The sequence below is a fragment of the Papaver somniferum genome, chromosome 9 (genome assembly GCF_003573695.1).
Source record: "Papaver somniferum cultivar HN1 chromosome 9, ASM357369v1, whole genome shotgun sequence".
Lineage (NCBI taxonomy): Eukaryota > Viridiplantae > Streptophyta > Magnoliopsida > Ranunculales > Papaveraceae > Papaver > Papaver somniferum.
In genome coordinates this window covers 194,097,640-194,122,472 of record NC_039366.1, presented here as the reverse complement: position 1 = coordinate 194,122,472, position 24,833 = coordinate 194,097,640, and the positions used below count along the sequence as shown (strand labels likewise).

Sequence of the window (24,833 nt, the reverse complement as noted above, 5' to 3'; positions counted from 1 at the left end):
CTTCCCAAACCACAACTAGCATCATTGCTGATAAGACAATTCTTCAGACGCTTGAAGAATCTCAAAGTGTCCTCGCCAAGTTCTCCTAAAATAGAGAAGGCTAGGACTCCAAGGCCATACCCATGTGAAACACATTTGTCCAAATATTTAGCACGTGTCCAAAGTGAAAATAATACCATTTAAAGAATGTGATATGATTTAAAATAACAATCTTAAAAAAATATTATATGGAGAATAAGAAATTTGTTACAAAGCTGATGTGTCTGCGCGAAAAGAAGTTTCTCTTGGTTTCCTGACGGATGATGACAGAGATTTGAAGCCTGCCGATATCCTTGTCCTCAGCTGGGAAAATGGGCAAGATGTTTGTATGGATGTCACAGGTGTCTCGCCACTCACTGGAGATGGTATTCGCTCCTTTGTCCCAGGAAAAGCTATTTTTAGTGCGGTTTCACGAAAACGTACTAAATATTTGGCAAGTGTGTTTCACATGGTATGGTTTGGGTGTCATAGCTTTCTCCACTTTAGTGGAACTCGGTGAAGATACTTTGGGTTTCTTCAAGCGTCTGAAGAATCGGCTGGTAAGTAATGATGCTAGTAGCGGCTTGGGTAGTTTTTTTTTTTTTATAGATTAGGCATTGTTATTCAAAAAGGACTTGGGGCCCAGCTTGTTGCTAGGATACCAACCAAAAGCTTTGTATGATCTATCGTTGAATTATAGATTATGAAATGAATGAATATAAGAAATTGATTATCAAATAGTTGAGGGCAATTTTGATCATTAATAGAATATATTAGGGATATAAAATAAAATTTATGCATTAAAATTAGGTGGGACCACAGTTTATGCTTTTAGAGCTTTTAAAAGCCCCTTTCCTCCGACTTTTAAAAGTTGAAGAATTTTGGAAGTACTTTGGATTAAAAACACTTTAAAAATATTTTAACAAACGCTAATACGAAGAATAATTATTATATTTGTATTTTGGAAGTGCTTTTTTGAAAAGAAAACCATTACCAAACCCAGACTAAACCAAACCGAGAACCCCATGAACCTAACCCATGCGCTTTATTTGCCACCTATGCACTCAAGTCCCATCACATTTTGAATAATCGAATCGGCTAAAGTACCGGGTTTCGACTCGCTCGATACAAACTAGGAGAGGAAAAAACAAAATGGAAGAAAGAAAGCTTTTATAGGTGAGCTAAAAAAAAAAAGAGTGAAGTCAGAGACAATCTTGTTTTCTTATTCTCGATACAAACAAAGCGAAAGACTCATCTCCTTTTAAACAAACAATTTTCTCTCGCCAAATTTTAGCGGCGGTTTTATTGAGAGAGTGAAGGAAACAGTCTGTTTGAGTTCTTCTGAAATCTCATTTCTCTGTTTGAGTTCTTCCGAAATCTCATTTGGTTACAATGGCACAGGTGGTAGTAGCAACTAGATCTCTAGAAGGTTCATTTTTATGCCCTAGTTCTTCTTCTGGATCTATTCAAAACAATCCGTTGGAAAAAAAACTCAGACAAATTGGTAATGGCAGAACAATCCATTGGAATAACCGTGTAATGGCAGCTAAAAGAAGTTCTAAATTGGATACACAAGTTCTTCCTGTATCACCTGAAGATGTTCCAGTCAATGCTGTAAGTTTTTTTTTATCCCTTCTTATCTTATCATTAAAGATCTAACTAAATCTTACTTTACTTAGTTAAGTAATGTGTTTAATCTTCATTTATTAGAAAAAAATATTTGTTTTCATCTTATTTTTGAGTAATAAACTAATAATACTAAACTTCTAAATTAGTTTTCGGGAAATGCTAACATGCAGCACGGTACAACACCCCTTAGAGTTAAGGGTGATGCACCGTGAAACTCTAGCTGCATGTTGGCATTTCTAATGAGGAGGGTGTTCACATACTAGGTATGGCTTGCCAATCCACACAACACAAGAACTGTTTGTAATGGGCATTTTATTGAGAAATATAACAATGAATTAGAGTGTTTATATGTTGTGTGGATAAAATGGTTGTTAGTTTGGCTGTGTTTTTCAGGGGAAACTTTTATAACTGCCTTTGTAACATTATAACTGCCCACTATAAAAGCTGTAATATCCATTATATCTGTTTGTTAGATGGACTCCAGCTTTGTCCTTGTTCTCTGAAACTGTTATAACGAGAAAGACCATATATTGTTAGGCATTCACACTGTTATAATGGTTGCTTTTAAACATTGGCGATAATTGTGACATTTTCATGTTTCATAGACAATGTTAAAAGCGGCTGTCATAATGATGTAACGGTATATGGAATTGCATTTTGTTTTTAGAATCGAAGTGTGGATATTATCTAGTATCAGGTTTATGATACTAATTAGCAAATTTTGTAAAAGATAGTGCTTGGTAAATTAATGTGCCTGTTGTGTGAGTATATCTTTCTCGAAAATGAATCTGGGGTTTTGCTATATTATATCACCCTCACTACACTCTATCTTGTTCGTTGCTGAACAGAGAGATCAGGAATTTCAACAGCTTAGGAATATGCAGCAGCTTGGGGACACAGCGGTAGGCATTTGGTCGCAACCAACAGTGAAACGTAAGACCAAGATTGTCTGCACTATTGGTCCATCCACAGATACACGAGAAATGATATGGAAGCTAGCTGAGGCTGGTATGAATGTTGCTCGCATGAATATGTCCCATGGAGATCATGCCTCACATCAAAAAGTTATAGATTTAGTTAAAGAATACAATGCACAATCTAAAGACAATGTCATCGCGATCATGTTGGACACAAAGGCAGGTTTTCTTACTCTATCATTCAAATGTGTTATTAACTGACTTGGGATTTTGTCCGTTTGCCTTAAGAACTTCAGATATGTAAGTTGCCGTAGCTAATTACAGTAGAACAGTTTTACGAGTTAAAAATTCTATTTCATGATGTACACTATTCAGTGACTTGATCAATGTCCCTGTAAATTTAATTGTTTGTTTTCTTTCTTACCAGGGTCCAGAGGTCAGAAGTGGTGACTTACCAAAGCCAATTACTTTAACAAGCGGACAAGAATTTACATTCACAATCAAAAGAGGGGTTGGCACTGAAACTTGTGTCAGCGTAAATTATGACGATTTTGTTAATGATGTTGAAGTTGGTGATATGCTTCTTGTTGATGGTACGAAGCAATAACTTTTCTTGGATATATATTTGATAATCAGTAGTTAGAAACATGCTATAAACTCTCTTTCTAACTCATCTTCTCTCATATTTACTAAAATGTAGTCTTATTTCTGTAGTGCACCTCAAATTTTGAGCATCCATGTGAAGTGTGAACAGTATTTCCAAAATTTACAAACGACCAGCAAAATCATTATTTCCTTTGTCCTATAGATATGGCCATGTGTTTATTCATATTTGTTTCTCATATACTATGATGGTGTCTCTTTCAGTGCAAACATAGTGTTTTTTTTTTGATTTGTTACATATTTTCTTCTTCTTTAGAATCCTTGAGATTGTCACGATTAAAAGGCGCAAAGGTCGTAAACAGTATACTGCTGTTAACAGGCTTTATAAAGTACAGTGCTCCCATTATTTGATGTTGGAAGTTGGAACCCAAGGCTTCTGCAATGACCAATTGACATCATAATAACTCCTAAATCATGATTTTTTTTTACACTTATTACATACCCTAAGTGGTGCTTTATTTGTTTCATTAGGTGGGATGATGTCATTTGTGGTGAAGGGCAAGACAGAAGACTCAGTGAAATGTGAAGTCGTTGACGGTGGAGATCTGAAGTCTAGGCGGCATCTGAATGTTCGAGGGAAAAGTGCTACGCTGCCATCAATCACTGGTAGGAGTTTGATACAACAAACCGTGCTATGTCTCAATGAAAGCCTGTTCTTTTGAAAATGCTGACACCTGTTTCAATTGCTTTGCTGTAGACAAAGACTGGGATGATATCAAGTTTGGAGTTGACAACAAAGTAGATTTTTATGCGGTTTCATTTGTGAAAGATGCAAAAGTGGTCCATGAATTGAAGGATTATCTAAAAGGTAAAGTCCAAGAACATTTACACTTACTTATTCGCTTGAGTGATCAAAACTAAGCTGCCTTCGATGAGAATCCTCGTTTTAATGTAAAAGTCACAGAGCTTTTGGTATGTTTTCAGGCTGTGGTGCAGATATACATGTGATTGTAAAAATTGAAAGTGCAGACTCTATTCCTAATCTTCATTCAATAATCACTGCATCTGATGGGGTGAGTGAAATGACTTTCCCTGGAGTTTTATACCAGTACTGTGGAATAACTGTAGGCATTATATATTAATGTGTCATGTTGCGCTTTGCAGCAGGCAGTGTTTTAAAAAACGTTTCGCTTCACGCTTTAATACGCGCTTTTTTGCGCTTTGCTAAAAAAACGCCCTAATACTCGAGCTTTGCTGTTAGGTTTAGTATGCCAGTTTTTTTCCGGGCTTTAGAGCCCGATAACAGGCCTTAGACGTCTTTTTAGCCTTTTTACAGCTTTATATAATACTTTAGAACCTTAAAAACAATATTTGTTCAGCCACTTGTTTAGCCGTTTCTTCTTCCTCTTCATTTCTTCTGTGATGTTCTATTCTTCTTGAATACTTAGTCATGTCTGGCCCAGCTAGAAAGTGTACCAACAAAGAATACAGCATGGAAGTATGGTACTCATGTTGATCGTCCAGTTAAAAGAGGATAACACACTGCCTATTACAACTATTATTAATTTACATATTTAGCGAAGCGGCACTTCGCTTACGCTTTCTGGTAGCGCTTTACGCTTTGCTAGGGTAGCGTATCGCTTTACGCTTTCGCTTTTTAAAACACTGGCAGCAGGTTTTTTTTATTAATTTCTTATTTCAGTTTTCCATATTATCGAAGTTTCAGTAAAAATTTAAGTGAATGAAAGGAGGAATGCAGCAAATTTTTTAAAACTTTCTCAGATCATCCCTTTTCACACTCCCGGGAGAAGCTGACAAGGTTTTGCAGTTCAGGGGGCTAACCCGCTGATGCAATCCGAGCGTGATAACTGTTTTTGTTCTGTCATTGAACAGAAAGAAACCACTTGAAGCAACCTAGACAAGATTCTAGCATATACTCTGACACCGCTTATAAAACTTTCATGGCTTCATAGCATTTTCTTTATTTTGACATTGCTATTATTACATCTTTATAATGCCAAAATGATGCTTGCATATTTCTATTTATGGTGATTTCCTAATTACTATTGCTAATTCTGTTTTGCTTCATATATTGAAGAAGTTGCTAGTTTTATTCCTACAGAGGCAGTCTCTTTACTGCAAAATATACATGTATAATATTGTCTAGCACGTTGCAACAGCCTTATTAACGAAGATTTTAATGATAGTTGTGTAACCTGTATCGCTGTATGACAAGTTAGTTTTGATGTATGACAGGAAAAATATTTTAATATCTTTCTAAGTTAATAATATTCAATAGCGATAGTGTTCATGGTTCTAACGGTTGGTTTTGTCTTTGTAGGCTATGGTAGCTAGAGGAGATCTTGGGGCTGAGCTCCCAATTGAAGAGGTTCCTTTATTGCAGGTATGTTCTATTTCTCATATAAGATGGATGATATCATCATTTGCAAGAAAAGTGCAAGTTGACTAATGGGAAAACATTATTATTAGTACCAAATGGTGTTTTGCCTTACTGGTAATACAACTATTTCTCCATGCAGGAAGAGATTATTAGGCAGTGCCGTAACCAGGGCAAAGCTGTTATTGTAGCAACAAATATGCTGGAAAGCATGATTGTTCATCCCACACCTACTCGAGCCGAGGTCTCAGACATTGCGATTGCAGTTCGCGAGGGAGCTGATGCAGTTATGTTGTCTGGAGAAACTGCTCATGGAAAGTAGGTTTTTATTCTTATAATGTGTGGCAAATAACCTAATCAACACCAAAATTTCATTATCTTTACAAAGAAATGTTATATTTTTTGATGTTTAGTATGTTAAGTTTTTCTCTAGATTTTTCCTCCCTGTGGATATATAAGTTGCACCCTAAGCCTAAAATGTAAATTACGGACACTGTTTATCCAGATTCAACTTAAACATAAAAAAATGATTGCTCCGTATCCTACAGTTTATCCAGATTCAACTCATTTGTTTTCCCAATGTCTGAAGAAAGTCAGAAATGTACAGATCTTTGACAGTTAACTTGCATATACGAGCTTGATTTTCTGCTGATGTGTTAATTTTTTTTGATCTATTCCTATTGATTGTTTGTTGTAGTATAATCTTAGTTGGGGTAATGATGAAAGTTTTCAAACTCGTGCAGGTTTCCATTGAAAGCTGTCAAGGTTATGCACACTGTTTCTTTAAGGACTGAGGCAACCATGGTTGGTAGCGAAGCACCTCCTAATCTTGGCCGGGCCTTCAAGGTGCTTTACACTGTTTAGTTAGCTATTCAGAGGAACTCCAGATGTGATGCGGCTTTTCTAGTCTTTCCTTTGACCCAATTAACCTACATTTTTTATTCTGCAGAATCATATGAGTGAAATGTTTGCGTATCATGCAACAATGATGTCCAACACTCTTGGCACCTCAATCGTCGTCTTCACCAGGAGTGGTTTTATGGCTATTTTATTGAGCCACTATCGACCCTCTGGCACTATATTCGCTTTTACAAACGAGTAAGTCTCATGCATTTATTCTCCATCACAAAGATACTCTTCCACTATATCTTTTTAATCGAGTAGAGCTCTTCCACAATAATTCTACTTAATGCTATCTTATAATTCTAGTTAAACTTGATTCCACTGTGGGTGCGCAGGGAAAGAGTCAGACAAAGACTGGCTCTTTATCAGGGGATATGTCCCATATACATGAACTTCTCGGACGATGCCGAGGAAACCTTTGGGAATGCTTTAACTTTGTTACAGGTAACTGGACCATTTTATATCTTTCTCCAACGGCTTTCCTGGTTTAGCTAGTTTAGAAATACCAGCTGAAGTATTACTTAATGCGTGTCTAACAATTAGTATGCTGTTTCTTGTCCTCAGAAGCAAGGCATGGTTAAGGAAGGGGAAGAGGTGGCTCTTGTTCAAAGTGGCAAGCAACCAATTTGGCGATTCCAATCAACTCACAACATCCAGGTCAGGAAAGTTTAGATTCCTTACCTAAAAGAAGGGGCACATCTAAAGCAAATAATCACTTCTACTTACAAATAATAAGCTGCAAGTTTGATTTGGTCGGCGTTCCTGTCTGACGTGCATAGGCTGACATATCCTCAAGATTAGAGTTTTCCTCTATTACAATGCTCTCATCTTTTTTATGTAGTTATTTAGTTTTTCTATGATTTTAGCTTTTCTTGTCAACTCGAATAATTGTTAGAAGAGTCCATGTTAAGATTGAAATTTGATATAAAGAAAAGAGGTTGTGTAACTTGGTCTAAACAAAACTCGCCGAAATGATATAATAACATTATGATGCCTTGCTCACCGTAATTAGATCCTTACTATTGATAATTTGGCAAGAAGAGGAATCCATAGAAATATTGTTTGTCAAATGTGTTCTGTGTCAGAGGAGACTATTGATCATCATCTACTTTTAAATCTTGTTTATTCACAAGCTCTTTCGAGGTCCACTTTACCAGTTTATCAAGACTATGGTCCCTTCCACAATCTGTTCAGCTGCTTGCAATGGGATGGAAGGTTTAGGCAATTTTATTGGTCTCTAAATAAAATGATATTTGAAGGCAACAAGAAAACTGCTCATAACCTCAGTATTGAAATTAGGCTTATAATAACTGCATGGGCATCTGCTACTTTAGACCGATCGGCCTATGCAATGTGGTATACAAAGTCATAGCCAAAATTCTTGTCAGCCGGCTCAGACCCCTATTACAATTCATGATAAGTCCATATCAAAGTGCCTTCGTACCCAACTATGCTATCCATGACAACATAGCCATTGCCACTGAACTCTTTCACACTCTTTCACAACATTAGAACCACCCCACCATCCAAAATTCCAATAAATGTTTGTATGGTCACTTTACATACTACTACTAGGTTAGTGACAAAACTCATTGCAACTGTTTCTGTCTTCAAGTGCATCAAAAGTTGCAGTTTATCACTCATAACAGCATATGTAACACTATCACTACCTTTATTACGCCATTAGTAGCTATTGCACTTAATGATATGGACGTCAAAAAAGTACACAGGCCACAAAAAGAAACCAGCAATAGTGGCTCCCATATGCGTGCCATACCAACAATCCTGCAAACAGTAGGTTCAAAATCACTCATTATTTCCACCTGTTATAACTAGAACGGAAGAAGATTATTGTAATGGTAAAAGAATAGCAAAAATATTTTGATGGATGAATAAGAAGAGAACTTACTAGAAGCTGAAAAAAAGGACACGTAGGCTAATTGAAAAAGGTAGTTGGTAGAAAACTTTAGCACTCGGAGTTACTTAAGACTCACAAGTCTGCCGTGGTTCAGGCTCACAGTACCTGAAGCCGTACCAAGGCAGATCTTAGAGTGCTATCAAGTTGCAACTAAGGATAAAGAAGGGGAAACATCCTATGTTGTGAGTATAACTCTGCTACGATTACTAGCTTCTAGAATCATAAGAATCCACATTTATGGGAGTTTTCGAGGAGCTCTATTTGCTATCTCAAGGGTAAGATAATTGGTCATACATTTACAGATAAAAATTAATAATTGATAGATTCGTGACAATAGGTTCTTTCGACGGTAGCCAAACCATCCACCTAAAGAACTCGACAAGATCGAAATTAACACGTTTACAATCACTAATCCTAATTAACAAAAGTAGTAACCGTAAAACAGTCATGATCTTTTCTAATTCCACATACTAAACTATGAGTTTCTATCATTTCACTCTACACTTAAATTGAGATTTGAATCCAAAAGAGTGCATCAGCACACACTGTTCATATCTTTTGGACTGACTTACAAATTCAGTTGGAAGAAGTTCACGGGTAAACCTAAAATCTGTTCATGAGGTATCAGGAGATAGTAAAGTGATAGAGTTAAGCCTGCACATGCAGATAACAGGACTAAAAGAGTCACAGAAGTAGAGATTGATTACCAGGAAAACCGAATGTAGTATATATATGATTCCTAAAATATTCTGCAAGCATGGTACAAACACACCCATCATAGTCCGCATTTTGAGATGATTTGGCTGCACGGTAAAACAAATCGTATCAGCCCAAAAGTTATATAGCAGATTCATTGCCGAAGTCAAGGGGGCATACTCTACTGGATGCATGGAATAAAAGTTGTTATGTCAAAAACTATTCCTTAAACTGGTAAGCACAAAATTTAATTAGAGAAAAAGAGAGCCATCGTGATGACAACATGCAGAATGGTGAAGAGCAGTGCACCTTAGGGCGTTCACGTGTGATAGAAAGGTCCTCCCCATCTCTTGGACTTGAAGGTGCCGCAAGTTGTTCACCTGTCATGCTGGAATTCTTTTCCCAACAAAAACAAAATTAATGATATCATCATCTTCACAAGAAGTTTAATTCAAAAAGAAAATCTTCATAAACTCGAACCAGTTGAAGTGATAACAAACATATATTAAGGTCATCAACCATTTGTGACAAGTTTTCGGGTACAACTGTTTGCTGTGCAGCTGGTTCTTGCCATGATCAATCTCTTTCATTGACTCTCCAATTGGGTACAACTGTTTGCTGTGCAGCTTCCGATAACTTACGCTTCAAATCAGGATTCTTCTTCTTCTTCTTTACACAGGTCTGACTGCTAAACCAGCATTTGTGACATGTTCATTATTGAACAATGGTTTCTCTACTAACAAGTTTTCGGGTACAACTGCTTGTTTGCTGTGCAGCTGGTTCTTGCCATGATCAATCTCTTTCATTGACTCTCCAATTGGGTCATGGGCAATCTGATCTTCAGATTTCTCCCCAGCAGCATCCACATAAAGGAACCACGTTCCCTTGACTCTCTCAAATACAAGTTTCACAAGTATGGAGTCTGATATGTGGTAAAAATGTTTGTTGCGCTTCACCTACAAAAATCAGAAAATTAAATTCAGATTCTCCTCCATTAAAATTACAGGGTGTAAAAAATATATGCAGTAATCAATAATTGCATGTACCTTAATAGCACTAACGTCTATCTTGCCAAGCACTGGAAAGCAATTAAAATGATCAGATGATATCTTTGCATAACCAATTAACAAACCATAATGATGATGTTATTAATGCATCAGTAGTAAATTGAGTCAAATTGAGAACCTGATTTCAATTGAGATAACTAAATGTGCAAGCTCAGAATTTGCAAAGTCAATTAGCATCTCAGTAACAAACAATAAAAAAGGCAAAAAACGAAAAGCAAACGCGTGTCAACTTGTGAATGGCGTATCAGAGGCGTAGGTAAAAACCAGGGAGAGGCAATGGAAAGTCAAGATAATATGCTAATCCTAAATTCCTAATCCTAAAAAGTCAGCAGTACAAGTTAGAAATTGAAGATAGAACTTAGAAACATAGAAAATGATGCATTCATCTGCCGGGCTTTTGTCCTACCAAAAACGCAAATAACAATTGGTCAAAGATATCAATATCCAGACTGACGCAGCTCCAGATTAAACAAAGAAAATAAATGATGTGTAAGAGACTGTTAAAGATCAGCAAAGACTAGTAATAGAACCATTTTTTTTTTGGGGACTACTCAAAAAAAATGGTGGGAATTGCTTTGTGATAGGAATGTCTATCCTACACTTATAAGGGGTGTCCTAAAATGTAGAAATGACTAACCGACTCTTCACCTATATATATAATCACCTCTTCCCAACACCATCACCACATATATATATATATAACCACCTCTACCCATCACCACCGCCGCTCACCACCACCAACCACCACCGACCACCACCACCACCTCAAATCACCACCCCGCCACCTCTATATAGTTTAATTTAAATCATTAACAAAATAAAATCAAAATCAAAATTATAACAAACCCATTACTTTTCATTCGTTTTCCTTTGAAAAAATGAGAAGTTATCATCAAAATGAGTTGAAAATGGAAGCTGCAGATAAAAGTTCGGCTAGGAATTATCTGAAAAACTTTGTCGAACTAGCCGAACTCAACTTTAATGGAGGTTTTTTCTTTCAGAGAAAAGTTCGGTTACGTCGCAAATTTTTTTACGTCGCAATTTTTTCTCCTAACCGAACTTTTCTCTGAAAACCTATATATTGAGTTCGGTTACGTCGCAATTTTTTTCTCCTAATCGAACTTTTCTTTGAAAGAAAAAACTCCATTAAGCTGAGTTCGGCTACCTGTGTTTTTAGAAACATTAACAGAACTACACTTGCAGAATGAGTTCGGCTACCTGTTCTTCAAATGCTGTAACCGAACTTTGTTAACGGAACCGAAATCAATTTGTAAATTGTTCATTTTTAGGAATGTTTTGGCCAATTCAAGCACCATTAACTAAATTTGAAGTATCCGTGAGTACCCAAAGCATCATACTCTTGTTGTGCCTCTTAAAGTAAAAGATCTAAATTTTCTTCTTCCAAAACCCTCATCTTCATTATCATCTTCATCTTCTTCTTCTCCCTCTCTATAATTTTTTTTTTTTAAAATCAAATCATTAATTTAATCTCACTAATCATTAATTAACTCACTAATCATTACACTAATTTAATTATCAAGGATAAATTTGGTATTAGAAGAAAAATTAGATGAGGGGTGACTCATTATTACTTCTAATATCTACTCAGAAAAATGGAGAGTAATACCCCACCATTTTTGAGTAGTCCCAAAAAAACGGTTCTAGTAATAATCAAAAATCATATACATCACCCACTGTTAAGAGTATCTCATATGTGAAAGGACCTTGTAAACAAATCCTAATGGAAATTTCAGTTTTTACCTCTTTATGTTCTGACGGAGCTTATCTTGAAGGTCAATAAAATTATTATATCATAAGTGATGCCTCTTGAGACCATCTCCAACAAGTAAAGAGGGAATTCCCTTAAAATTCGAGGTGCAGCGAATTTATATGACGTGTAAAACGGTAGAGAAAGACTGAGTCTTAAGGGTGTTCCCTTGATGGAAACTCAATCACGAATCAGTTTCCCGATCGCTTACTTCATTCACGAGAAACCTTAACACATCTTCTTATTTTATCCATTTAGTATATGATACTTTTATAATTTAGTAGTTTCATTTTCTAATAATTTAAAGAACGGCCCCTAGTTCCGCTGGTCATCTCCGTTTTCTAAAGTTTTATGAGTTTCAGGGGGTCCCAGGTTCGAGTCTCCAATGGCATAATATTGCATGAATTAACATGGAACGTAGTGTTAGCTTGTCCTCCTTGTGACACAATCTCAGCCCCCTCCCGGATCGCTGGTAGGTTAACACGACAACCTGTTCAATTAATGTAGTAGTATGTCGTTGGAGCTTAGCTTGTCAGGCTTCCAACTAGTTTCATGTAATAATCCTTATCCAATAAATATGAAATTATTATTAAAAAAATTTTTTATTTCGTAGTGAACTAGAAATAATCCGTGCCGTAACGGCACGGCATGGGACTAAATAATTATTGGTGATAATATTATTAATGACGACTGGAATTTTGATGAATCGTGTTCGTGAATCTTATGGTGTTGTGAACTTATGTTAGTTCAGTCATACCAATTTTATTTTTTAATGCATTTGATATGGTGCTTTATCGCTAAATCAATAAGAACCATGCACTTCTAAAATGTAGTGTTTCTTTAATTGTTATTTTTTAAGAAATAACTAGTGTCGTAACGACTGATGTGAATTTTCTTCCAGCCTTTTAATCGTTCAATTCCGAGAGAGATCTATTTTGTTTCAAGACAAAATAATGTACATGTGAACCTATTAAAATTAGCCATATACATGACCAAAAATCCAACAACCAAATGTAATAGTATAAATATGTATATCACTTCTCATCATATTCACCTTGCCACCACTAAAACCAACTAATATATTGTGTTGGTATAGGAACTGACTAAAATATTGTAAATTTTTATATTTTAAACCATTAACCTTTTTTGAATTTAATATTTCAATTAATCTTTTGGGTTATGAGGTGATCAATTAATTAAATGTCAATAAATTTAGGTTCCTAATGGAAGGAGGTTACAAACACTACAGCCGCTAGATGTCTTTGGCTAGGGTGAGACTGGGATGGTCGGATCACCTGTTTATCTCTCAAAATGTTATCCGCCTGTCTAAGCTCAAAAGCCCATTCTGTTTTGTATTATAGATATGGGCATTTAAATATACAAGTTTAAGAAGTTAAATCCAGGAGAGAGAATGCTCTGCAAATCGGGCGAGAACTGAGTTAACTCATTCTAAGATTTTCCCCATTTTTTCTTCAATTTTCTCCTCCATCTTCATGAATTTCTGATTGTTTTCTTCATTCCTTTTCACATTTTGTGATTTTATACTTGACATGTGTGATTAGTTTTCTCTTATTTTCTTCACAGTTAATTCTATATTGTTACCTTTTTCTTATTAATTTTTGTTTCTTTCTTTCTCTCCTTCATGTTTATATAGACTTCACTCTTTAATTTCATGATTTGCTAAATTTTACGGTGCCTCTTTATTTATCATAATCATGAGGAACATTCAGTATTGGACCTTCTTATCCAACATGCTTCTTCTGATAACACTATTGTTACAGTCACTGAATGTATTAATGTCATCGTCAAAAGCAGTATTGCAAGCCATCAAAGTCAGGCTGGATTCAAACAGTATGTCTCTCTTTATCATGTAAGATGTTATCTTCTTATCAACCTAGTTTAACTCGGATGACCTGAGCAAAGTCAAACTAATGGAGTTTTTGAATTTCAAACTTTCACCCTTTGAAGAAGCGAAAATTTTGGAAGACATAATTAAAGCCGAAAACCATGCAGTCAAATTCTAACCAATTTAATGTTATTAATCATCCTCAATCAACTGCAAAAATCTTGTTACCTTGTTTACATGTCAAAAAAACATCTCTCTTTGACTAAAATTAGTTATTCTAAAGATATTTTTTCTTCTTTTATAAATCAAAACCTAGGCCTCAATTCCATTCATTATATTCAAAGTTTGCTCCTCATTTCTTTCCTTTCAACCACGGCATCTCCTTCAAATCCTCAAATCTCTGTTATTACCTCTTCGATGCAAGACACAAGAATTAGAGACATCTGTGCTAGATAGATGAGAAGATATGTTGGAGCCAAATCAGCCATCTCTGAAGCTTCTGAGAAACTAAACACTATTTTAATTGGTAAGTTGTTTATCATTGATACTGTTGAAACTGATTTAATAAGAAAAAAAGCCAAAACCCTATGGAATAGATATAGAATTTAGGAGATAAGACGGCTAGGCAGTAACATTTTCTATTCAAGTTTAACTCATAAGAGGTTATGAATGCTATTTTGAGGAAGGGCCCTTGTAAATATTCTTAAGGCTCACTTGAACCTTAAGAAATATGATGTAGTTATTATAGTTAAAGATTGGATTTTTGATGAACAAGACTAGACAGTTCAATTCTAACATATTCTGCTCGAGCATCATTCTGTATCAGTAGTACACGAAGCTATTGCAGAGCTGGGAACAAAAATCTCGACAGACCCGCCGGACTGCAAACCCACTTTTGGTTCAATTATTTCTGCTAGAATAAAAATTAATCTCTCAAAACCTCTTCACAGAGGTGGTTGGTGGAATACAGCAGCAGGTGGTCATACTTGGACTCGTTTCCACTGGGAAAGACAGTCGCACAACTTATGTCCAAAATGTTGTACTATTGATCATGATGAAGATGAGTGTCTTAATACTGCAGATAATCTCATGATTCGAATATTTACCAATGAAGAGTATATTGAATATATTCATGAGCTCTCTAAAGCTTACGGAGTGGAGATAGTTGAGGACTTGGATACTCTTAGAAAAAAAATCTGTGAAGCTAGTAAGAAGGAAAAAGAAGCTGAAAATGAAGAGGAGGATTCTAGTCGAAGTCACAAAAGATCTAGGGTTGAAGATCAGGAAAATAACATAGAGGGAATTACTGAAAATCCACCTCCAATCTCTGACTTTGATGGCATGGAACATGACTTGATTGAAGAAGAACAAGGTGGTACAAGTCAGCAGTCCCATGAGATGAATAAGGCCAACAATACACTGGTAAAAAATCTCGCTCGCCTTTTCAATTTTTATATTTTTCCGTCTGCATTAAATTTTGTTGATTCATCACTGTTTCTTGATTTTAAATTATTTGACTTGAGTTCTTTTACTGCTGCATTTAATAACCATAATACTAAAAACTTGTGTAGAAAGTTTTTTTAGTGTTTACGTGCAGCCATTATGAAGATTATTGGTTGGAATTGTCAAGGATTTCTTGGTAAATCGACACGTGATCATCTCTTATACTTAAACAATTTACATTCTCTAGATCTTATTTTCCTTTGTGAGACCAAACTTAATGATGATTGTATTATCCAACTTACAAATTCTCTAAGGTTTCCTAATCACTGTTTTGTTCTCTCAATTGGTAGAGCAGGTGGAATTATCTTGTTATGAAAGATGGTTTCAAGATTGAAATTATCAATTCCTCCATAAACATGATTCATGTTGTCATTAATAATGCCCCAGCCTTAGGGGATTGGTTTTTATCTTGTGTTTATGGTACTACATATATAGATGAACAACCAGAACAATAGGAGTATATAAGATATTTAAGTACTTCTGTGCATATGCCCTGGGTCCTGATAGGAGACTTGAACATAGTTTTGAACCCAAATGAAAGAAACACTAATTCTAATTCCACTATAGTTCACATATATGTTCGACCAAGGATTGAACTGCCTTTCTGATAGGTTGTTCAGAGAGAGTGAAGGTCGTGACTGGGAGAGGGATTTGAAACTTCATCTCATTGTATTCTGGACTGCTCTCTGGTAAAATTGGTTTAGTTTGCAGTAATGGGTCTTCACATTCAACCTAATATTGTTCTCAAGGATTGGATCTGCTCTCACTTTACAAGTCTGCAAGATGGTCATATAGATGAAGGAGTAATATGTAGAATATATATTACAACATGGTGCATTTGGATGCAGAGATGTGATAAAGTTTTCAAAGGGATTTCTGCTACACCATAAATTATTATTCAACGATGCGAGAAATACATATCTTAGTTTGCTGATTTATCTAACAATCAATCAGTTAACTCATCTAGACAAACTAGAACTAATGTGCATTAGTTACCTCCTCCTAGAGGATTTGTTACTATTAAATTTGATGGTTCAGGTACTCATAAAGGATCTAAATGCATCTATATAGCTGCAGTTTCAAGTACAGAGCATGCAAAGTGTAGGGGTCTGAGGGAGGCGATCTTATGGGCAAAGGAGAGGAATTTGGAGAAAGTATGTTTTGAACTGGACTCTCAGTTGGTAGAAGAAGCAGTTAATACCGATCACTATAATTGTGACTGGAGAATTCATAATTTACTTAGAGACGTAAAAAATTTGCTAAAGTTTTTTATCTCCTGGCAATTTGTTTACATGCCAAAGGAGAAAAATAAATTAACAGATGTATTGTCTAAATTATCAAGATTTAACAGGCTTAAGAAGGTTTGGTTATTGAATCCCCCTTGTAGGATCAGAATCTCGCAACGATAATGTCTCAGCGAAATTATCAACAATACAACACAACAGCGTCGCAGAACAATTTCAGAAATGATACGATAAACGACGTCAGTTAGAATCACGAGAAAGATGTGATAATCTTGCGAAAATTAGAGAGCTTGCGAGATTAACATTTGTAAGGTTGCGAGAATGTCGCAGACCATAGCCGAAAATAAAGGACAGATTAGCTGTCACCCACTATGCATTTCCCTATAAATAGTCGTTCAAGTTGTAAAGAGAAGAGAGAGATATTTTTGAGTAAGAAACAAGTAAATAGAAGAGAGAAAGTCTAGAGCAGAGGTCATTCTTGATTCTTTTATCTTTTCTTGTAAGAACATTCAAAGATTGATCAATAAAATTAATAGTGTAAGTCTAAAAATGAGTTGAGTAATTATGAAATCATATGAGGGGTGTAGTGTAGGATTTTCTGCAACTACATAATGGCGCTAGAAACAGGGAGTATTGAAGATTATTCTAGAAAAAATTTAAGATTAATATTGAGATTTGTGAAGGTTTAGAGTGATTGATTAAGAATTTTACATAATTTCTTGCAATATTGTTAACATTGAAGAAATGGCTAGAAGAAGAAATACATCCGAACAACCGACTACTGTTAGAAGAAGCAAGAGAATTGCTGGGAGAGAAAGAAGTGAAATGGGAGAATCTACTAGAATGAGAAGTAATAGAGAAAATCAAATTCAATCACCAATTCAACAAACACTAGTACAAGAGAGGAATACAGATTATGATAGGGTGAGTATACACACTTGGCAATCAAATTCGGCAAAAGAAGTAGAAGAAGAGCAACAAACTAGAAACCATAGATAGGTAGAGATAAATCAAGAAGCGGATGAAGGAATGATTCATGGAGATGAGAAAATTGGAGCGTTAGAAACATTGAGACGAAGAATACATGAAGAAAGAAGAGCTGAAGCAGAAGAACATGCAAATCTAACAAGGAAAAATCACGAATTGAGGATGGAAAATATAAGACTACATAATAGAAGATCAAGAAGTATTACAAAATCATATTCAAGATCGACTAGAATAGAAATGAGGCGAAACTCACCCACAATTAATGCTGGAAACAATATTCAAGAAGAAATATCAAATCCTAATAAAGAATATCGCGAAAATAGAGAAAGAGCTGATGATCGTTACGTTCCACAAAATGAAAATTTTGATGATGGGAAAAATGGTGGAAATCAAGAGAACGGACAACGTCAGGGACGAAATGACCAAGATGGCGAAGAAAATCAAGAGGAAGGAAGAAGAATTTTACATGAAAGAGAAATTCAAAGAAATCAACAGACGATTGAAGAAGAAATTGAAAGATATTATGCTGAACAAGCACGTTTAATTTGCGAACGTGAAAGATTGAGAGCGGAAATGGAAGAACAATATCTTCAGGAGACAATTCGCCAGAACAATCACGACAATCGAGAAAAAAGGCGTACACAAAACCGGAATAACGGTAATATCAATGAAGAGTACGATAGAATAAAGAGGATGGCTGAAAGGCAGCGAATGGAATTAATAAGAAATGAACAAAATCATGAAGGGGAAAATGAAAGACATAATCATTTGCAAATTCAAGATAAAGATGAAGAAGAAACTCGCAGAAGAAGACGAGATGAGAATAATGAAGAAGAAATGCAAAATTTCGCGAGAGAAGAAAGACATGAAGAGAGGCGAAATTAAAAAGACCAATGGATCAAAATTCAGGTGTAAATAAACAAATCTTTAAGGAGTTAGAAGAAATGAGAGGAATGCTAAATAATATAGGAGAAGTAGGCAGAAGACAATTGGATGAAGCTATAGAAGAAGCTGCGAAAACCGCATTTACAAGGGAAGTACAATTAGGAGGAATATCGCCGAAATGCAATTTGCCCGCATTAACCAGCATTTTTGATGGAACAACTTGTGCAATTCAACACATTAAAGCCTACGTGAGGTGCATGTTCCAATGGGAAAATCATGATGTCGTATTGTGCAAATATTTCACATCCAGCTTAACAGGAGAGGCGTTAAAATGGTTTGAAGGTCTACCAAAGAATACAATAACATCCTTCAATCATCTACAAACTACATTCCTAGGGGTATATATAAGTAATAATTCTTCGCGACCTGGTATAGAAGATGTGTTTGGATTAAAACAGAGGATTGGCGAAAGTTTGAAGCACCTGACTAAAAGGTGGAGAACTATGTGTCTCGAAATGGCTGGCCGTGTAGATGAGAGATATCTTATATTATCATTTATCAATGCTATGTTTGCAACAAACCTATTTTATGTCCAAATTTTTAGAGTCAAGAATACGATCACAATGACTGAATTGCGAGAACTTCAAGAAGAATACTTTGCTCTAGAGGAAAGGCAAAATGAAATGGAATCATATCCAGTTGCGAACAACAGCTCACAAACAGCGAATGCAATCTTATTACCCAAGCTAATAAACATAGTAGTGAATACTTCGCAAGTACAACAAGAGAAGGTGACGGGTAACAATCAACAGAAACTGGTGGCTATGGGAGGACGAGATCAAGAAGAGTATGAAAGAGAAAGAAATTTCTACAATCGTGGTGGAAATAACAAGATTCAAAGACTCGATCAACCACAAGAAACTTATGGAGGTCAAAGACAAAACTATAATAGAGGACAAAGAGGTCACACGGTAGTATGGGAAGAAATCAAGATGCCACCTCTAAATGCAAGTGTGGAGAAAATATGGGAAGCTATAATTTTGATGAAGAATATACCAACACCATGGAACATGGGAAGGGAACCACCTCCAAACCACAGAAGCCATGAGTTTTGTTATTATCATCATTTTCATGGACATACAACAAATGATTGCAGAAATGTAAAAAGAATTATTTTGAGAATGATAGATTAAGGAAAACTAAACCACTTTTTGGTAGGGCACCCACAATCTCAACCATTACCACCACCACCAGAGCATCACAAAGTAAACACGATGAAAAAGAAGGAAACATTCTTCATAGAAGTTGGTGCAAAAGCAAATAATCTATTCTGTCACTCTATCGTACATTCATATAAGACAATCGAAGATTTTCATGACAATGTTTTGAGTAGAGTGTTCGCAAGAGATAACGATGGAAGAGAAATTATGAATATTGCGAAAATCTCGCCACTAGAGGAATGGCAGAAACAAATCATTTCTTTTACCGCAGAAGATATTCCCGAAGGTGAAGAGGTGCATGATGATCCATTGGTAGTAAAATTAGAAATTAATCCAAACCCGAAAGAAGATGAGCATGATGAAGCTGAAGATTCATGGGCAATTAATAGAATTCTAATCAATACTGGAAGCTCTGTGAATATCATATTTTATCATAATTATAAAACTATGGGAGGAAGAAATGATGATCTTATACCTTCAACATATAAGATATATGGTTTTAATGGTACTGCTAACAAGCCTAAAGGGGAGGTTACTATGCGAATTCCATTGAAGGGAATATCTTCCGAAATCTTATTCTGTGTCGTTGATGTAGAATCACCCTACAATGAGATAAATTGTTCGACCTTGGCTACACGGGATTCTAGGTATAGCTTCAACTTTCCACCAATGCATCAAATTCCCTCACCCCAGTGGTGTAGGAATCATAAAGGGAGATTGGGTTGAAGGAAAGAGGTGTTACGAAACTGAGATAGAATCTTGCGAAGGAAGAGCAAACAAAATGATGAACATACCACTACCAAGGAAGCAGTAGTAGAAAATAATAAAAAAGCAGAGGATGGAAAAGGTAATAAAAACAGGAAATGTATGAATGATTAAGTTGTTGCGACACCCTCGCAATAAGAAAAATTCTCAAGAATACATTTTATTGAATGACAAAATTGAGATTGCGAAATGCAAATACAACATGATGATGTACGAGACTCTCGCAGAGATAATGAATTTTACAGAAGACAATCAGAGAAAAATGACAAAAGAGAAAGAGGCGAACCTTTATGGCGTACACCCTAGTTCGCGAATACAATTTCGCAAGAGGCAAATGTAAGACCTAAAGTACGTCATATAAGGGGGTACCTGTTTCATGGCTCAGGGAAAGGCTACACCGCCACCGGAACCTGAGTCATGGAGATTTGGGGTCAATAAAGCCCTTCCGGGAGAGGCACCTTGGATTCTCAGCTTAAGCGTATGACTTAGGTTGGGCGACTAAGGTAATAAGGACTCTCCCAAGGAGTGCAGATCTGATCAAGGCGCCGAGGTACACGGTTGAGTCAAGAGTGCCAGGGACTTTTGAAGCGTAATTTGCCATTCTTGACAAGTCTTGTCTTATACTGCACTCGGCCTGAAGAAAATCCCACTCAGGGTGAAGTCTCGTAACCATAAGACCTATAGGTAAAAGGGATAAGAGGCTGCGAAAACAACTGGTTGTTTTTAAGACATAATGGGAGGATCTAACCTTGTATGGTAGAAGTACGCCTCCTTTAAGGGGCAACCAGGGGGATATAAGGGCGACACCCTCCATTAGGGAGCTGATAAGTGTCTTAAGACGCAAATGTCATGAGGCTTTTTATTCTCAAGGGTATTAAGGCTTGTCATATTTGTGCAACAATCCTGAAGAGGCAATAATACAAAAGAAAAAGATAAGACGAGATCAATGGGTTTTCACATGAAAGTGCGAAGACGTCCTGCGATTTTGTCGCAAGACGACAATGTCATGGGGCTTTATTTTCGCAAGAATATTTAGGCCTGTCATATTGTCGCAACATTCCTGAAGAGGCCACAATACAAAAGAAAAAGTTAAGGCAAGATCAATGGGTTTTTGCATGAAAGTGCAAGGACGTCCTGCGATTTTGTCGCAATGACAAGAGGTGGCATAATAAGACCTTTAATTAGGAAGGCAAAATAAGACCACACATGAATAAGATTTTGAAAAGAATCAAAATTCACTTCGCATAAGATTGCGAAATTATACATTATAAGAAAAATTTATAAAATCTCTCATTTGGATACAAATAACAGAGGCAAGTATGGGAATGAATGAAATTAGAAAATTTTATTTGTCTCCATATGGTAGATTTACACAAAGATTCAAAAATTAATAATTATATTGATTAACTGTGTTGCAAGGAAGAATTGGTTTAATGAATGCCAAAATGAAAGAAACACAAATATACAGAAAGAAGGAATAAATGTACAAGTATTACAGAGAATCAAAGAAAGAAACAAAGACTACTTCTTAGTTGATCCTTCATTATCTTCATTAGACTTGTTCCCTTCTTCGTCTGCGTCAGAATCTTCATCACCATCAGAACCTGCATCACCATTAGATTCTTCATCATCAGCTTCGCTATCAGAAATAATCATACTGGGAGTATTCTGTGGGATCTCTTCCAAGAGACAAGGATAATCAGAATGAGGGATATTATGATTGTCACAAACCATTTGGATAGTTTGATTGCGAAAATGCATAGCATCATTCTTAAAATTCGCAACAGTGATCTTGATTTGATTTTTTATTCTAGAATACCTGTCATTGCGAGAAGAAAGATTCTTTGCGAGTTCCTCCTCTTCAGCTTCGAGTTCCTCAATCTTTTCACGATATCTACTTTCAGAATCTGCGAGCAAAAGACAATCAATTATTAACTTGATGAAAATTCATAAGAATCAAAAGATTAGTAAAGAAGAGCAGTTAGTAACCTTCTCTGTCAAAAATCATATCTCTAATCAAGGTTGTATGCTCAACTTGGAGACTAACATTTACAGCTAAATCTTTTCTGGCATCATCTAAGATTTTCGCAGCCCAAACAAATTCATCCTCATTACTTACAAGAAGACGAGAACGAATTTGGTTTACCCTTTCACAGAGCTCGATGTTCTTGCGGCTAGCTTCATCTCGTTCAAGTTGAACTTCAAGAAGAGTCTTTTGGAATTTCGCCAAAGCCTTAGCACCTTGATTAGAGATGCGATCCTTATCATCTATGAGACCGCTAATTTTGGTTCTTAACTCATTGGTTTTCTCTTTAGAATCAAGAAAAAGACGCTTAAATCGGTTGGCTAAGCCTAAACTAGATCTATGGTCAATTTCTAAGAGGAGAAATTTAGATCTAAGCTCATTCAGAGAAAGAGATGAAATTCTATCATTTGAGAAACTATTTAAGGAATTATTAAGACGCTCAAGAAGGGTAGCTTCATCAGAAAGACCATAAATGTCTGCAAAAAGGATCATTTAAATAAGATAAAACAACAGGATGAATGAATGAAGGGAAAAGAGAAAAGTAACATACCGTAAAGCTGATTATTAGCTTGCTGAAGACTAGAGATTATGTTCTTATACGAAGAAGAATCAATTTCTAGTTGTCTATTTTTCTCGCGAAGACCTTTAACTTCAGCTTCCAATTCTTCATTCTTTGTTCGAAATTGAAGATTCTTCTTTTCAAGATTTTCGCGTCTCCTCTCTAGATCTGAGGCAACAGCGAAAGAATCTTTTCCAGCCTGCGAGAAAATATAAAAAATATTAATATAGAAAGAGATTTTGAGTTATGACAATGAAGAAATAAAATAATGAAAGTATACCAGACTATTAAGAGAATGCAAGAAGTCGGGAGTCACTGATCTAGAAACTCCACGAAGAGAACTATCACCATCCAGTAAAGGGACATCACAAATTATAGCGAGAGATTTACAGGTGTTAGCGAATTGATTATCTCCCATTCCTTGCAAAGAATCAGAAAAGAGGCCAGAGAGCTTAGCCATAGAAGATTCAGATGGAGACTCTTCTATTTCAGCAAGGACGTCATTATTCTCATCATCCTCATCATTCTCAGAGTTTTCATGAGAAGGAATATTTGAAGGAGAGGAAGAGCGAACTTTTCTTTTCTTTGAAGGAGGAGCAGTTGATTTTTCTCTGCGAAGAACACCTTTGCCTTTATCACCAATCTTCGCAACATTGGCAGATTCTTCTATTTTAGCAATAATCTTCCCACAACAGATAAAAATAAGAAATAGAAGCAACAATACACTGTTTAAGATCATAAGAGAATATTTCTTACCTTATTTGTGTATGAACGAAGATCTAACAGAGTACTAGCCTTCCCAGTCCTGTTATAGCTATCCTTTAGTTTTTGGATCTGCAGAATGTCGTAAGAGTCAGCGAATAAAAGAATAAAGACAAATAAAGAAATATAAAGTGAACTAAACGGGAAGAAACATACCTCTTTCTCCTTCTCGGGCCAAGATAAAACCCAAGGTTGATAAGCAGCAAGATTCGCAGGAAGAACATTTGACCTAGCAATGTAAGGTCCTTTTAACATTAAAGGAAAAACACACCATTTATCATCTTTGGATTGGCGAGGAGTTGTGTTCTTACCATAATGCCAGTCAATGTCTTGCATGAGATATTTAGCTTCATCAATGTTATCTTTCCTTTTAAGCGAATACCCCAGCGAGTATTCTCTTTCTTCATGGAGATTAGTTCATAGTTCTCAAAGAAACTCGCTACTGTGTATTTCTGAGCAATTATCTCTAGGTCTACGAATTTGGGATCCCTAAGTTCTTTGGAATATAGAGATCCTTTACCAGCACCACGGTTAGCGAACTCTAGCATCAGACGGATGCAGTCCCCACTCAGTTGGAAGATAGCTCGCGAAAATCCCGAATGAGCGAGAATTTCATAGAATAGGGGAATATCTGGGTCATAAAGAGGAATGGGGAGACCTGCGAGAATCTGACCTAGAGAAATTATGATTGATTGATCATCACAATACTGATCAGAGAAAAGTTTGACATAAAGAATTGACTTGGCACTTTCACCAGGAATGGTAGAGAGTGTGAAACCTTTCTCAGCAAGATCTTTTTGGACATCTTTTAAATTCTTCTCATGTCTATGACCACTTGGAGGCATATTTGAATATAGAGTATGGGAATGAATAAAAAGTAAGAAGATTGAAGTGGAAAAAATTACAGTAGCAGAACTTGCAGAAGAATAACAGAGTTGCTGAGATGAGAGAATAAAAAGAGAATAGAAAGTAAAAAGAAAGTGGAAAGAAGAGTAAGAAGAGTGTATAAAGGAGATTTTTTTTACTCGAAGAAATAAACACCATTAAGACGAAAAGACGTGAGCGGTTGAAAAGCAGCGGTTACAGAAGACGTGTCAAGAAACAGATGGAAGAAAGAAT

At 36.0% G+C, this 24,833-nt stretch overlaps 2 protein-coding genes and 1 long non-coding RNA gene across 3 annotated transcripts; 2 read left to right on the top strand and 1 right to left on the bottom strand.

Annotated features, from left to right (window-relative positions):
• The first annotated feature begins 1,210 nt into the window (after window positions 1-1,210).
• Window positions 1,211-7,414, top strand: LOC113313747 (plastidial pyruvate kinase 2-like). Its single transcript, XM_026562539.1, has 12 exons — window positions 1,211-1,632; window positions 2,496-2,783; window positions 2,992-3,157; window positions 3,699-3,833; window positions 3,925-4,035; window positions 4,152-4,240; window positions 5,509-5,571; window positions 5,708-5,883; window positions 6,309-6,411; window positions 6,515-6,663; window positions 6,804-6,912; window positions 7,033-7,414. The coding sequence occupies exons 1-12, from the start codon at window positions 1,411-1,413 to the stop codon at window positions 7,138-7,140; spliced, it is 1,719 nt and encodes a 572-aa protein (XP_026418324.1). The 5' UTR covers window positions 1,211-1,410; the 3' UTR covers window positions 7,141-7,414.
• Window positions 7,415-7,786: 372 nt separating this feature from the next.
• LOC113308255 lies at window positions 7,787-10,291 on the bottom strand. The gene is made up of 4 exons (XR_003339610.1): window positions 10,129-10,291; window positions 9,392-10,038; window positions 9,094-9,189; window positions 7,787-8,253 (listed from the first exon to the last, which is right to left on the bottom strand). It is a non-coding gene; the product is annotated as an uncharacterized LOC113308255 (long non-coding RNA).
• A 3,928-nt stretch (window positions 10,292-14,219) lies between these two features.
• LOC113313040 lies at window positions 14,220-16,460 on the top strand. Its single transcript, XM_026561767.1, has 3 exons — window positions 14,220-14,289; window positions 14,593-15,185; window positions 16,338-16,460. The coding sequence occupies exons 1-3, from the start codon at window positions 14,220-14,222 to the stop codon at window positions 16,377-16,379; spliced, it is 705 nt and encodes a 234-aa protein (XP_026417552.1). The 3' UTR covers window positions 16,380-16,460.
• The last annotated feature ends 8,373 nt before the right edge of the window (window positions 16,461-24,833 follow it).

Coding starts and splice junctions, on each gene's coding strand:
- LOC113313040 (XM_026561767.1), top strand. CDS start 14,220: ATGAGAAGATATGTTGGAGCCAAATCAGCCATCTCTGAAGCTTCTGAG. Junction 14,290..14,592: donor ACTAAACACTATTTTAATTG/GTAAGTTGTTTA, acceptor CTGTATCAGTAG/TACACGAAGCTATTGCAGAG. Junction 15,186..16,337: donor ATAAGGCCAACAATACACTG/GTAAAAAATCTC, acceptor GCATCTATATAG/CTGCAGTTTCAAGTACAGAG.
- LOC113313747 (XM_026562539.1), top strand. CDS start 1,411: ATGGCACAGGTGGTAGTAGCAACTAGATCTCTAGAAGGTTCATTTTTA. Junction 6,412..6,514: donor ATCTTGGCCGGGCCTTCAAG/GTGCTTTACACT, acceptor TTTATTCTGCAG/AATCATATGAGTGAAATGTT. Junction 6,664..6,803: donor ATATTCGCTTTTACAAACGA/GTAAGTCTCATG, acceptor GTGGGTGCGCAG/GGAAAGAGTCAGACAAAGAC.